Here is a 12,716-nt window from a genome sequence, read left to right as displayed (position 1 = left end):
GAAAGGTACCAGCCAGGTTGGCCAAACAGATGGTACTGGACACTCGGTGATGTGGTGAAGACGTAGCAGTACTTGAAAATACAACAAGATAAATCTAAGTTGTAAAAAATATTTATTTTTCACACGTTTCATATCAAACCAAGGCTACATGGACATGTACTAGAAAACTTGGTATATTTATTTAAGTCCGACAGAACCATGACAATACATCAGTAACACCCAGGGTTCAAAGTTCACTTTTGAAAAGCCTTAGATCTTCAGTTAAATCTAGGCCAAATGTGCTTCTAAATGAGGGATGAACTTGGATCCCCAACGCCACCAGCAGCATGACAGGAACATTCTACTAAACATATAATACTTTATATCTGTAACATTTGCAATGTTACATAATCCCAAATTGTGAGATTTTGCCACAAAATTATAAGTCCTATCAGTCTATCACATCATATTTAGTGACCACGGTTCCATGTTCGTTACAAAAATAACACTAGAGACCTCGGTTGTCAGGATAAATTCTCATCTGGCTTATGATAATCCCGGCACCTTTCATAGTATACCTGAAATAGATAGTAAAAGCACGATCAAATATCGACATCATGGTAAGCAAAAGAACAAAGTGAGTTTCTGGGTACCACAAGGTCCAATTCCATCACAGTGCCAGCGGTTTACTGACGTGATTTTGCAGCTTTCACAGGCCCTGTGGTCAGTTACTATTGGGGAATCAATTCATTTGAAACAAAGTCGCTCATCAGCCCAAAGACTTCACGAAGCTTTAAATGACCGACATATTTACCTTTAGTGAACTCTTCCTAAGAATACCTTCTACTTGTAATTCTGACTGCATTAATCTAAGCTGAAAATGAAACCGAAAAGTAAAATGAGAAGAAATGAAAAAACCATTATCTCAAATATAAATCAAGTGGCTTTTTATTCTTTAAGAATGCTGAAGTCACCAAAAAGAAAGATAACGAGTCATTCATACATCATATCATTTGATTTTGTTCCAGTCTATATTCACCTTGGTCTGTTCACCCCTAAGTTTCCTTTCTAGTTCAAAATTATCTTGATCCTTCTGCCTGAATGCATCACGTTCTCCCCTAAGTTTCGTAATTATTTGATCCTGAGATTTGATACAAACTTTAATGGCAGCCTCCCTCTGTCCGTATGCCTCTGTCATCTGCAAGTGTAGAGAAATATTAAAATAAATTTTTTTCCTGACATGTAAATTGGCCCGAGTATTTTCAAACAGTTCAGTCTTTATGCAGTAAATATGTGAACGAAGATTATGTATGATATTGAGATGCATGACTCAAAAGCAAGATCATTGTGCCCAATCCTGAATCCTTGAACAAGGCAAGGACGGGAAATTATGGATCCTCCGAATGGGAGCAAACTATTCCCTAGTATACTCACATTATGGTACAAGCCCTTGCACGTCTCCTTTGCATCCACATTCCCAGCAAAAGAAGCAGTTGGCACAGTCCTGTTCAAAGCATTTGCAATCCTATCATCTATTAAACGGAGCTGTTTGAGTTTTGTCTGGAAAAAATGACATGGTACAGTGTTACTGTTATAAAACTGGTAAACTCAATCACATTTCCCGAAGGGGGTATGGTCAAAGAATGGAAGAGCCTAATGCACATGAATGCACATGAATGCACAGCGTGCACTTGAACACAAATTCAAGGCCAGTTAGAAGGAATGACAGCGCACCAAGATCACTATATTGTTGGGCAAATAAAAAATAACAACAGAAAGGTTATAAGGAAATAGAAGACAAGTCTAAAGTTAGTCTATTATACCTGGAATTGCATAAAATCGTCACATGGTAAATTTCGATCGGAGCCGGCGACAGCCATGTTGTTTCTCGTCACAACTTTCACGATCTCACTACCCCGATAATGCAATGATGGAATAAAAGTACCTTGAAAATATGTCTTATGCAAACCCGAACCCAGTATATATCCTTACCAAACCAAAAATATTGAGAAATAATGTTTTTTTACCTCAAAATGAAAATTTTGCGAAGTTGAGGTCATTGGGCATGCGCAGTCAATAATTTTCTCTGCGGCAGGAATCCACACTGTGAAAGTCAAGGCAAAAATAAATTTTAGATCGCAATTTATAAAAAAAGACAGTAAGTTTTTCGTTCATCAATTGACTTATTTACTTCATAAGGTCTCATAGAATATATGGAAGGCAAATTAAAGAACGTAAAACGACCGGATAGTAGAGAAAATGGGGACGGATTTTGGGGAGACATGCTCGTGCTGCGCCTTCTCATTTTCATTTTCATTTCCTTGATGTTGAGCCGTCGTCGTTCTACGTCTCCTGTCTGTCTCGAATTTTTGAGTGTGTTGATTCACCTTTTTACTTGTATAGCCTCCTTAAGTCACTTAGACCTATGTGGCATTGCATAAGTTCATTTATGTTGTTGTATGATATTAAAGCGTTGTTACTTGTTAATATACAACTTACAAGAAGAAAAGTTGACAGTCATGCACAAGAATCGTCAACTTGCACTTTTTGCGGGCACTTAATTGCGAATTTAATTTCAAATGATGTCCGGATTATCCATCTGTTAACCTTTCGGCTTAACTTTAGATGGCGGACCTCAACACCAGTGGAGCCAATAATCGGTTGAAGGCTTACAAGAACAAAGCCCTTGATGCCCAAGAAATGAGACGCAGAAGAGAAGAAGAAGGAATACAGCTGAGGAAGATGAAGCGAGAGGAACAGGTGTGCATGAGATGCAGCTACAAGTGCTACTAGTACTATTATGTCAATAGAATTACTGATGAGTTCATGCCAGTTTGAGTTGAAAATGCTAGACATCATCCTTTGTGAAATGTGGCCCCAGTGTGACTTGAAACTGCCATATTTTGGTAAACCCAGGGGATGGGCTGTACTCTTAAACAAGCTCTCATTGATTGTAAAAGTAGTAATAATACTATCTTCAAGAATGTTTTTATTTCGATGTTGCCAGCAGGTCAATTCTGATCATTGTTGTTGTTTTGATGATCGTAAACTTATCAAAATGCATTGTTTTCCTGTTGTTTTAGCTGGCCAAAAGAAGAAATGTTGCCGTGCCTGCAGAGGACATGGATGAGTTGCCCTCTCCGACAGTCTCATCATCAGGAGTAAGTTGATAACTTTCATGATGTGTGATGTATTTATTTCATCAGTTATGCAGCGTATGAATCACAACTCGGTGCTCTGCATATTCTCTCCTAAATACTGACACTTTTACCGATCAAGGTAAAACAGGAATGTATTTCTTGTCATAGCAAATTTTAAAAGTCTTCTATCATGTTGAGGTTGAGACAATCTCTATTGTGTCAGATAAATGGACAAGAAATAATAAAGTAAGCCTAAAACTCAGTTGATGGAAGAATCTTTCTCTAGGTTCTCGATTCTAATACTATATGATTTTTTCTTTGACTGTAAAAGCAGTCCCTCTTTCAGGTGGTGACTCGAGACATGGTACCAGCATTGTACAGTGATGACATTGAGCAACAACTCTCAGCAACTCAAAGGTTTAGGAAGCTCTTATCTCGAGGTGAATCTTTTTTGTAATGAATTTGAATGGTGTTTTATCAAGGTGCTGAGAATTTTACCAGCTTAATAAATAGCAAGTTAGTTGGTCCTATTGAATCATTTTTGTGGATTTTTCTTGTTCTTTTGGCCCACACTGACGATGTGGTAGTTGTGAGAGACCACACAAAAGTAAATGTAATATTACAGAATGATAATTACAGAATGATAATTCAGGACACAGCCTATTGATCATTTTTAATCATAAATCTAGGTCAGCTTTGATATCCATGACTGTAGTTGCAATTTCTTATTTTCTACTTCCGATACCGGTCATATCATCAGACTTGCTCCAAAATGTGGGTACAATGTAGTTGAAGCTAGTCTATTGGATTATTATTGAAAAGCTTATTTCTTACTTTTTATTCCTGTATCTTTCCAGAGCCTAACCCGCCGATAGATGAAGTCATCCACACTGGCATCATACCAAGATTTGTAGAATTCCTACAGACTGATGGCAACTGCACTTTACAAGTAAGTATTCAGTTGATACACTGGTGGAGGGCGTAATAGAAAGAAAGGTCTGTAGTGTTAATACTGTGAGGTAGAAAAACATAAGTGATTTGTCTTATTAGGTTTTAATAAAGCCTGATGAGTATTTCTTTTTGGCATGTTTTGTTTGGTGTTTTGTCCTTTTGGTCCATTTTGACTATCAGAAATAGAAAAAACTCTTGGTGATATAGGTGCTGTTTGTGACCCGAGGGCCAATGTCTCATATAGATTTGTCTTCTCATCTTTCAGTTTGAGGCTGCTTGGGCTTTGACAAATATAGCATCTGGCACCTCTTCACAGACCAGGATCGTAATAGAAGCTGGCGCTGTGCCAATATTTATCCGACTACTGAACTCTGAGTATGAAGATGTTCAAGAGCAGGCAGTCTGGGCGTTGGGAAATATAGCTGGCGATAGTCCTGAATGCCGTGACTATGTCTTAAATAATGGTATCTTGGTACCATTATTGCAGTAAGTCTTATGTTTTATTTTATCTGTTTCATTCTCTACCATTTGACGAACTAGCCTGTCAGATTTATCAAAGTAAAGTTGCATCTTGGCAAATGGAAGTTCTGTTATTTCTGTCTGCATCCCCAATGATATCATCTTAAGGTTGGAAAAGAACATTAGTCTTGTGGGGACGAAGCTTATTAGACTTGTGAACTCTTATTTCAGATTGCTAAGTAAATCCACCAGGTTGTCAATGACGAGGAATGCAGTATGGTGCTTATCCAATCTTTGTCGAGGGAAGAATCCGCCTCCTGACTTTCCCAAGGTGAGTTACTCGGTGGACAAATTACGCAAAGTCCAGTGACAATAAGAATGGGTGGACATAAAACAATTTGATTCTATAGTGAGAGTAAATGAACAAGTGTTAGTCTCAAACAACCTCCAGTATACATTTGAGATGTCTACAGCTTGAGCGTTGTTTTGGTTGTGACTTTCAGTGTTTCATCTAGCATGTGGCGACTTGGTGAAAACTGTTCAGTTTACATCTGCCAATGTCCATTATTGGTCACTAAATGTGTAAATTCATGTTTGCAGGTATCACCCGCGTTGCCCATCTTATCAAGGTTGCTGTTCAATAATGATAAAGATGTATTAGCTGATTCTTGTTGGGCTTTGTCCTACCTATCTGATGGTCCGAATGAGAAGATACAGGCAGTCATTGATTCGGGCGTCTGTCGGAGATTAGTCGAATTACTGATGTAAGTATATTTTGTATGCGAGTAAATGGTCGGCGCTTGTTTTTCAGGGAATAATTTTCGAATTAAAAAAATTCATTAATTCCTCTCCATTTTTAGGCACAATCAGCACAGCGTTGTGTCAGCTGCCCTGCGAGCCGTCGGTAATATAGTGACAGGCGACGACATTCAGACTCAAGTGATATTAAACTGTTCTGCCTTACCCTGTCTCTCACACCTGCTAAGTAATTCTAAGGAATCGATTCGGAAAGAGGCATGCTGGACTATCTCAAATATAACAGCTGGAAATAGGGCACAAATTCAGGTAGGTTTCTGCTCTCTTGCAGTTGCAAATTTGAATAATCCTGTCAGTAAAGTGGTGATTTATGTTGGAGATGTCACACAATAAATACCTCGTCTCGTCTTCTGTTTTCAGGCCGTCATAGATGCCAATATTTTCCCTATCCTTATTGAAATACTAAGTAAAGGGGAATTCAAACCACGAAAGGAAGCAGCATGGGCTATCGTCAATGCCACATCAGGAGGTACACCTGAACAAATTAGGTAAATTATGCTATGAGATCAAATACATCTCTCTCAACAAGTCTTGCGGTTGTGTTTCTCTGCCTCTCATTGGATTTTCATGCTGAACTTAAATGATGTTACGAGTTTCAAAGAAGTTTGCGCAGGCATGGAAGAATGATACTGAATGTTGTTATTTAATCAAGTCCCAACGAATGTTGCCATGAACTGATCGTGAATGTTTGTTTTTTCTCTCCAGATATTTGGTTGAGCAAGGTTGTATTCCACCACTCTGTGATCTGCTGACGGTGATGGACAGCAAGATCATCCAGGTGGCGCTAAACGGACTGGAAAATATCTTACGATTGGGGAAACAGGATGCCAAAGAAAGTGGAACGAATAATCTATACGCTGTCAAAATTGAGGAGTGTTATGGTTGGTAGATTCAAGTAAAATTCGAGTTTGTGGCCTGGCTGATCTCAATTTAAGAGATTTCGTAATCTGATGACTGGCAACAGAGAACTATTCAGAATCCAAGCCAATTTTTAATGAAATAAGGTAGAAAAATCACCTTTCGGGGACATATTATAGTGAATAGCATCATAAATTTGTGTCTGATTTCTTTTTCAGGTCTGGATAAGATCGAGTATTTACAAAGTCATGAAAATAAGGAAATCTATGCGAAGAGTTATGATATGATAGAGACTTTCTTTGGTTCAGAAGACGAAGACCGTGAATTGCTCCCACGTACGGCAGAAGACGCCAATCAATTTGATTTTGGATCAGAATTGAATGCTCCTGTGGGCGGATATGAATTTGCATAGCTGGTCAAACATCTGGTCAAAACAGAGGGAAATGTTTCCCTGGACTGCTCACCGCTGCTACAAGTTTTTTCCTGCTGTGGGTGTCGATTTTCTATTTGCTTGAAATTTGGACACTGGCGATGTGAAGTAAAACTAAAGATGGCCGCTTTTACTGCCAATTGATAGTCCAGTTTAGGAAAGTTGCCCTTTACCCTGTGCACCATCTCAGCAGAAAATTTTTGTGAATTATGCTGATACTCTTTCATGTGCTTCCGAGAAAGGTGTGGAAAATGCACTGGAAAAGTAATAGACTTTCAACCAATTGGCTGTGGTGATATGTCCGCCTGGTGTCATGCAGCACTGTGCAAGCATACACTGACTTGAACGTTTTCTTCCCGTGCTCCATGCCAATGGTTGGTGCCCTTGAATTGAGCTGGGTACGGCACCTCACGAAGAAAATATTCCAATTATTTACAGGAAAACTCGACTAGAAAGACACACTGAAAAGGTTACTTGTTCTCATTTGACTAAACACTGACTGATACTGCCTTTTTTCAGTCCCTGGTGTCGGCAAGAATTGTTGGCCTGTTGGTATATTGTTGGTCAAGAGGCTGTTTGGTGGTCTTGGAGAGGAAAGTGATTGTTGAAGACGGATTTCAGCAAACACATGAAGATTTCCTTGTGTCACTTTATTGGGAAATTGATGATATGACATCAGAAGTATCAGTTCATGTAGGTTTCATTGCATGCAAGTCTTGAAAATCAGGTGAAAATTGTAATTTGAAATAATGAGTCCAGATACTGATAATACTTCGGAGATCTTCAGTCTTGTCATTCTGTTTTGTTGTAGAATATTTTCAATGACAGACTGCATTTAAACTTGGTCATTTGCATAGCTGTGTACATTTGTTCATATAGTTGGGTTGTGTAAAAAAATTGTGGAACGATATGCTTTGTTTTTGCCAAGGTATGGAGCCCTGGCATTCGATATAATTTAAATTCAATATGATTATCAATTCTGTGAGGACTGAGGGTACAAAGGCAGACAAAGTCATTACTAAAAGGTATTCAAACTTCCCCGATTCTATAAAAACTGGTTTTACATAGTTGTTGGTGCATTGGTGCAGAGTAGGTTCTCATGTGAAATCATTAAATTTTCATTTCTTGGTGGAGTTTTTTTTATCAAATCAAACCAGAATCTAACCTGCAATCATACATGTAGTTAGAGAGTTGCCTGAAATTACTCCCTTAGAAGGTTGGTCTAATTAGACTCGTATGTGACTTTCAGTTGTGCTGGTATCTTTTTGTCCTCAAGGAATTACGTGGATAACATGTTTTGAAGTTCGATACATGTTCCAATTGTGTGCACTAATGTTTTTTTACCAGTCATAAACAACACACCAACAGTTATTAGTATACCTGATGCAGATATCGAACTGGTTATTGTGATAAAAACTTTTGCAGTCCTTCATTATTGTGACAAATTGTGATTTGGCATTATTACCGTTACTGTACAAGGAAATTGTGACCAGACGGCACATGTTTGAATGTGTTTATTTTCATACAAGAATTTTTGATGTGGAAAGGAAGAAATAATTAAGGCCAAAAGTGACTCTCAGGTTTGTGGCAGCAGGTATTAAGGTAACTCGGTGTGTAGTTTTCTCGCATAGTACTGACTTATGATGCAAAATATTATGTCCATTTAAATTTGACCACCGCATTATCAAAGAGTTTAGATATGTTACTTTCATCATATTGGCAGCGGCAAACTGAGAACAAAAATGGGGTGCTGAAATGACGGTTCAGGTTATTGGGAAGTGCTTGGAATCAAAACCAGTCTCGACGAGTCCTGATGGAATGTTTTCTTCATCACCTGAATCTGGTCGGTTACTATTTTTCTGTGACCATGGCATATATATGCCAACAAGTGTCGCAATCATGTTTAAATTTGGGTTGTACAGAAAATCTGATTGGTCCTTTGCCAATTGCTTTGACGCTTAGAAATCCGCTGTGACCATTATAGTATTAATGGCCAAAGCCAGTTACTCTTAAGTAAGCATGTCTGAACTTTATAATGTACATAAATCCTCTATGAGGTGGTCAGATGTCATATTGAAATGAATAAAGTCATATTTCACGATACAAAAACCTGTGCTGGATACCTCGATGCCATCCTTTACATTACAAGTACCAGCAATCTACCATACAGTTGCAAACCTTGAATGGCAATGCATCGACTTGCATTGGTGGGATTAGTACTTGTATTGTGTGATGGCAGTACTGGGGTGAACAATTAGAAATCAGGTAAGAAAATTGGGGCATAAGTTGGATAGAAAACAAAAAATGTGGGGTGCAACTTGAAGCTGTTGCAAGTGGCTCTATTATATAAAGCAGAGTTTGCTTTTGACCAAAATGAAATTTGGTCTGCTCCTGCGTATTTCCGACTCTCCATTTGCTGTCACTGTATTAAAAGTTGTACATTGTAATTTATTAATGTTAATTTTGATGACAGATAAAGTATTTGGTGCATGTCTTGCGAAGAAAAGGCCTGCCTGAAAGTGTAACGGAGGTTGGTCTCAAACTGTTGTTGTCAAAAAATGAACTGATCATGAACGGAGTGGTATCAGTTCTGTCTACATGTATGTCTACTCTAGTTCCCCTGCTCAGGTACAGATACAAGTAAACTCCACACACATGTTTTCATTCTCCATGCACCTGAAAAGTTCTACAGTCTATTGAAGTCAACCATTGTAGCACCCTGATTTTTTTTTTTCAAAAGTAAATTGGGGTACTATGAACTGCAGCTGGTTGTTCTTGTTCATTCACACTGTATTTTTGCACCAATTACTCTTAGCATTTATGACAAGAAAAGAGGAGCAAATTTTGCCCATTTGCGGATGAGATATAGAACTACAATTCCCTTTATAATTCACAGAACACTGTATTTGTTTACAATATGTTATATTCACTGGTCTTTTCATTCTGGATGCTCTTACCCCATCAAAATTGATCGGAATAGTGAAGTCCCTGAAAAAATTAACAAATTATTTTGGTGCTTTTAGTTTAGAGTTTGGATTGGAAGCTTACATTGAATCTCATTCACTTCGTGCTCGACACTATTGCCTAGTATTTTTTGTGTCTTCCTCATGTCATGTTTTTTGTGGAATCTGTATTCATTGATCTTGTCATTTCAATGTGCTATCGGTAATATTTTTAACCTTTTCTTGTTGTTTTTCCAAAAACCACCGAATCCGTTACTAGGAAGTCACTACAGTTATTTGCTCCAAACATAACTAAAATATTACACTACAGAACAGGGTTTAAATTGTGTAACTTTTTCTGTTGATCACAATCATGGAATCAAATCTTTGAATGACATTCTGAAGCCTCTTTATAGTCTTTTTTATAGTTGATGACTTTTTTTGTTCATGGTGTTGTCTATATTCCAGCAAAGCATTTATCAAATAAGTATAAGAAATGGCAAACCCCTTCTTTGCAGACATTATCCCTAAACCAGCCCACATTGCAGAGTGCTTTGCGTGGTGAATGGTAGGCAAGGCCTACTCATAAATTTTGGACTTGTCTATTTTGGCAGTAGTTTCTGCAAGGCTCGTCACAGTTTATAGTCAACTTCTGAGACTGATTGATTTGGGTTCCTATACATGTACTACCAATTTTATAAGATCATTCAATATTTTCATCAGAAACTTTTTCGCTCCCTAATGGAAGGATTTAAATGTAATTATGTTACATATGACAGCCGATAATGGTTTCTCTTTGTGGCTTATGATGAGTACCACCGGTACATCGAGCATTTCCTGAAATGTCGAAGTGTTCTTCACTATACTGCGTTATTATGGTATTGGATCACATCTGTCATCCACAATTACTTGCGTTTCATCTCATTTACCTATGCTGTAGTTAAATCTTGAATATATATGCATTCTGCAGGGGAAAAACAGTGAAAATTTAGTGACCAACTGGTAAGTTTAATGAAAGTAATAGAAGTGAAAATGACATATATTAGTAAACTGTGAACCGGTTTATTTGCAAGCTTGTGTTTTTTTATGTAGTTTATTACAATACAAGAAGTAAACAGTTGGCCCAGGTTTGGATTTCATTGGTCTTACATTTAGGCCTTGTACATGTATGCATTATGCACACTACAGTAGGTCTTAAACCAATAAAACTGTCATTCTTAAGGTATTCGATGTGATTTTCACCTGTTTCATGGAAAGTCCACGTATTGGCTATGTCATTGAGGCAAAATTATAAAGTGACATTTTGACAAGTTGTTGCGGCCTCTGCCGGTTTATTGTCACTGGGGTCAATTCTGCCTCTCCTTAAAATTCATAGCACAGTTCTGTGTGATTTGGTGTTCAAAACATACATGTATAAACAGGTCTGGCCATCCTCGGAAACCTGCGTATTCCTGATACCATGAGTCTGCCTTCCCAATGCATTCGGACTTGGTATCACACAGTGCCATCTGGTCATTAGACTTGAAAACTCTAGTACCCATCCCGAGGCACAAGAAGTCAGAAATTTGAATGGGTATTTCTACAAATTGACATGGTAAACTGAAAATGGCCAGAGAGATGTTCTTATGTTACTCTTCTACGCATGTATCTGTCTTGAAAATACTCAAGTGTGGCCAGTGCTTTCTGGATGTATGTGGGCAGGGCTCAAATTTAAGCTTTGCAGTTGGTGCCCCACCCCCGCAAAGCCCTTCGTGTCCTCTTTAATCTTCCCCTGTGCCAAAATGTCTCTATCAAAATGGGTGCCCTTTTATTTGAATTTGTAGTTTTAAGGCCTTCGTGCGTATACCTGGGCCATCAATTTGGTGAATACAGGTTTGAGAATATGGCCAGACCTGTTGAACAGCGTGTTGTGAACTTGGTAATTATCGAGTCCAAGATTACACCGACACACTTTGTAAATAATCCATTTGTACAGATTTATAGATGCTCCAACATTTTTCAACAAAAGCAACAGTTCATGATTCACATTGATGACATTTGAAATTTCATTGATTCGTGTGAATTTAGTTGCAGTTCAATAAATTTGAAACAAATCATCCAAACTATGGTCTTGTCTCAATTTTGTGAGTTCAGTCTCTAGACTGCAATGAATGGAATCAGGAGGTTGTTGCATGGATTTGTAAGAATCATGGTTAGTGTACGTTTTCTGGTTCATTCCTAACTGCTGATTGAAAATATGTCTTGAGATCCAGCGATGAAGACATCTCTGATGTTGCCAGACAGCTAATGTCACAACTGCACGTATCATTGTGATGACATGAAATGGACCCTCGTCTAAAGACACAATCATCAAGGACAGTGTCACATTCATGAAGAACTTTCTCCTCCCAGAAGATCTGCATCACATTTTTGAAGGAAATTCTACTAGTCTTCCATACAATCGGATAACACAACCTTCAAACTTTTATAATGAAGCCGCAGGGGTATATAAAAGAGAACATTGCTTTATACCCACACGATGTCTTTAATGTAAAGAAGCAGCTAAACACAAGTGAAGACCAAAAGGTTCTCCAGGATGGTGTCGCATTGTGGAAGGCCTGTAACCTCCCATAAGATCAGAGACGTGGGACAGCAACCTCAATGAAGTCATCTGGACTAGGGTAGGGTGGAGGTCTATTTTCTCTGTAGATAAGTTCCAGAGAAAGTCTGTTGTTGTCTTCGATGTGACGGAAGGGGCTGCCACAATCTCCATGAGCAGAACACTGATGGAAAATCTCTGAGCAGACCACTAATGGAAAAATGTCATCACGATTTAGTGAACTCTACTTGACCATATCTGTTTAGATGTGACACGATCACATAAAACGGACACTTTTCTCAAGTTGATGATGGTCTGAAGACGAAATCCTCGAAGATGGTGATCTCAGATGACGTTCACCTCTCCCATGGGAGTAGAGACAGGACAAACTCGCAACTTCTATGAAGTAACCAGGTCTGGGCCAGGGCCAGGGGGTTGTCTTGAGATCCAGCGATGAAGACAATGTCTCTGATGTTCAGGTCGGCCAGACAGCTAATGTTACAACTACATGTATCATTATTTATGATAACATGAAATAGACACTCTTCTAAAGACACACTCGT

The 12,716-nt window shown here is 38.4% G+C and overlaps 2 protein-coding genes across 3 annotated transcripts; one reads left to right on the top strand and one right to left on the bottom strand.

The window, feature by feature from the left end:
* Positions 1 to 95: 95 nt before the first annotated feature.
* Positions 96 to 1,864, bottom strand: LOC135488406 (protein MIX23-like). The gene is made up of 5 exons (XM_064773006.1): positions 1,803 to 1,864; positions 1,414 to 1,539; positions 1,019 to 1,177; positions 794 to 853; positions 96 to 557 (listed from the first exon to the last, which is right to left on the bottom strand). The coding sequence occupies exons 1-5, from the start codon at positions 1,857 to 1,859 to the stop codon at positions 504 to 506; spliced, it is 456 nt and encodes a 151-aa protein (XP_064629076.1). The 5' UTR covers positions 1,860 to 1,864; the 3' UTR covers positions 96 to 503.
* A 193-nt stretch (positions 1,865 to 2,057) lies between these two features.
* LOC135487542 (importin subunit alpha-7-like) lies at positions 2,058 to 11,677 on the top strand. Of its 2 annotated transcripts, none has more exons than XM_064771322.1 (12): positions 2,058 to 2,137; positions 2,605 to 2,739; positions 3,063 to 3,140; positions 3,454 to 3,559; positions 3,977 to 4,068; positions 4,336 to 4,556; positions 4,761 to 4,860; positions 5,130 to 5,293; positions 5,390 to 5,594; positions 5,706 to 5,833; positions 6,051 to 6,226; positions 6,422 to 11,677. In XM_064771322.1, exons 2-12 carry the CDS (start codon positions 2,605 to 2,607, stop codon positions 6,613 to 6,615), a joined length of 1,599 nt encoding a protein of 532 aa, XP_064627392.1. In that variant the 5' UTR covers positions 2,058 to 2,137; the 3' UTR covers positions 6,616 to 11,677. The 2 variants fall into 2 exon arrangements, with proteins under 2 accessions (XP_064627392.1, XP_064627391.1); XM_064771321.1 differs by having other exon boundaries at positions 3,451 to 3,559.
* The last annotated feature ends 1,039 nt before the right edge of the window (positions 11,678 to 12,716 follow it).

This window comes from Lineus longissimus, chromosome 5 (genome assembly GCF_910592395.1).
Source record: "Lineus longissimus chromosome 5, tnLinLong1.2, whole genome shotgun sequence".
NCBI lineage: Eukaryota > Metazoa > Nemertea > Pilidiophora > Heteronemertea > Lineidae > Lineus > Lineus longissimus.
This window is presented reverse-complemented; position numbering and strand designations above follow the sequence as displayed.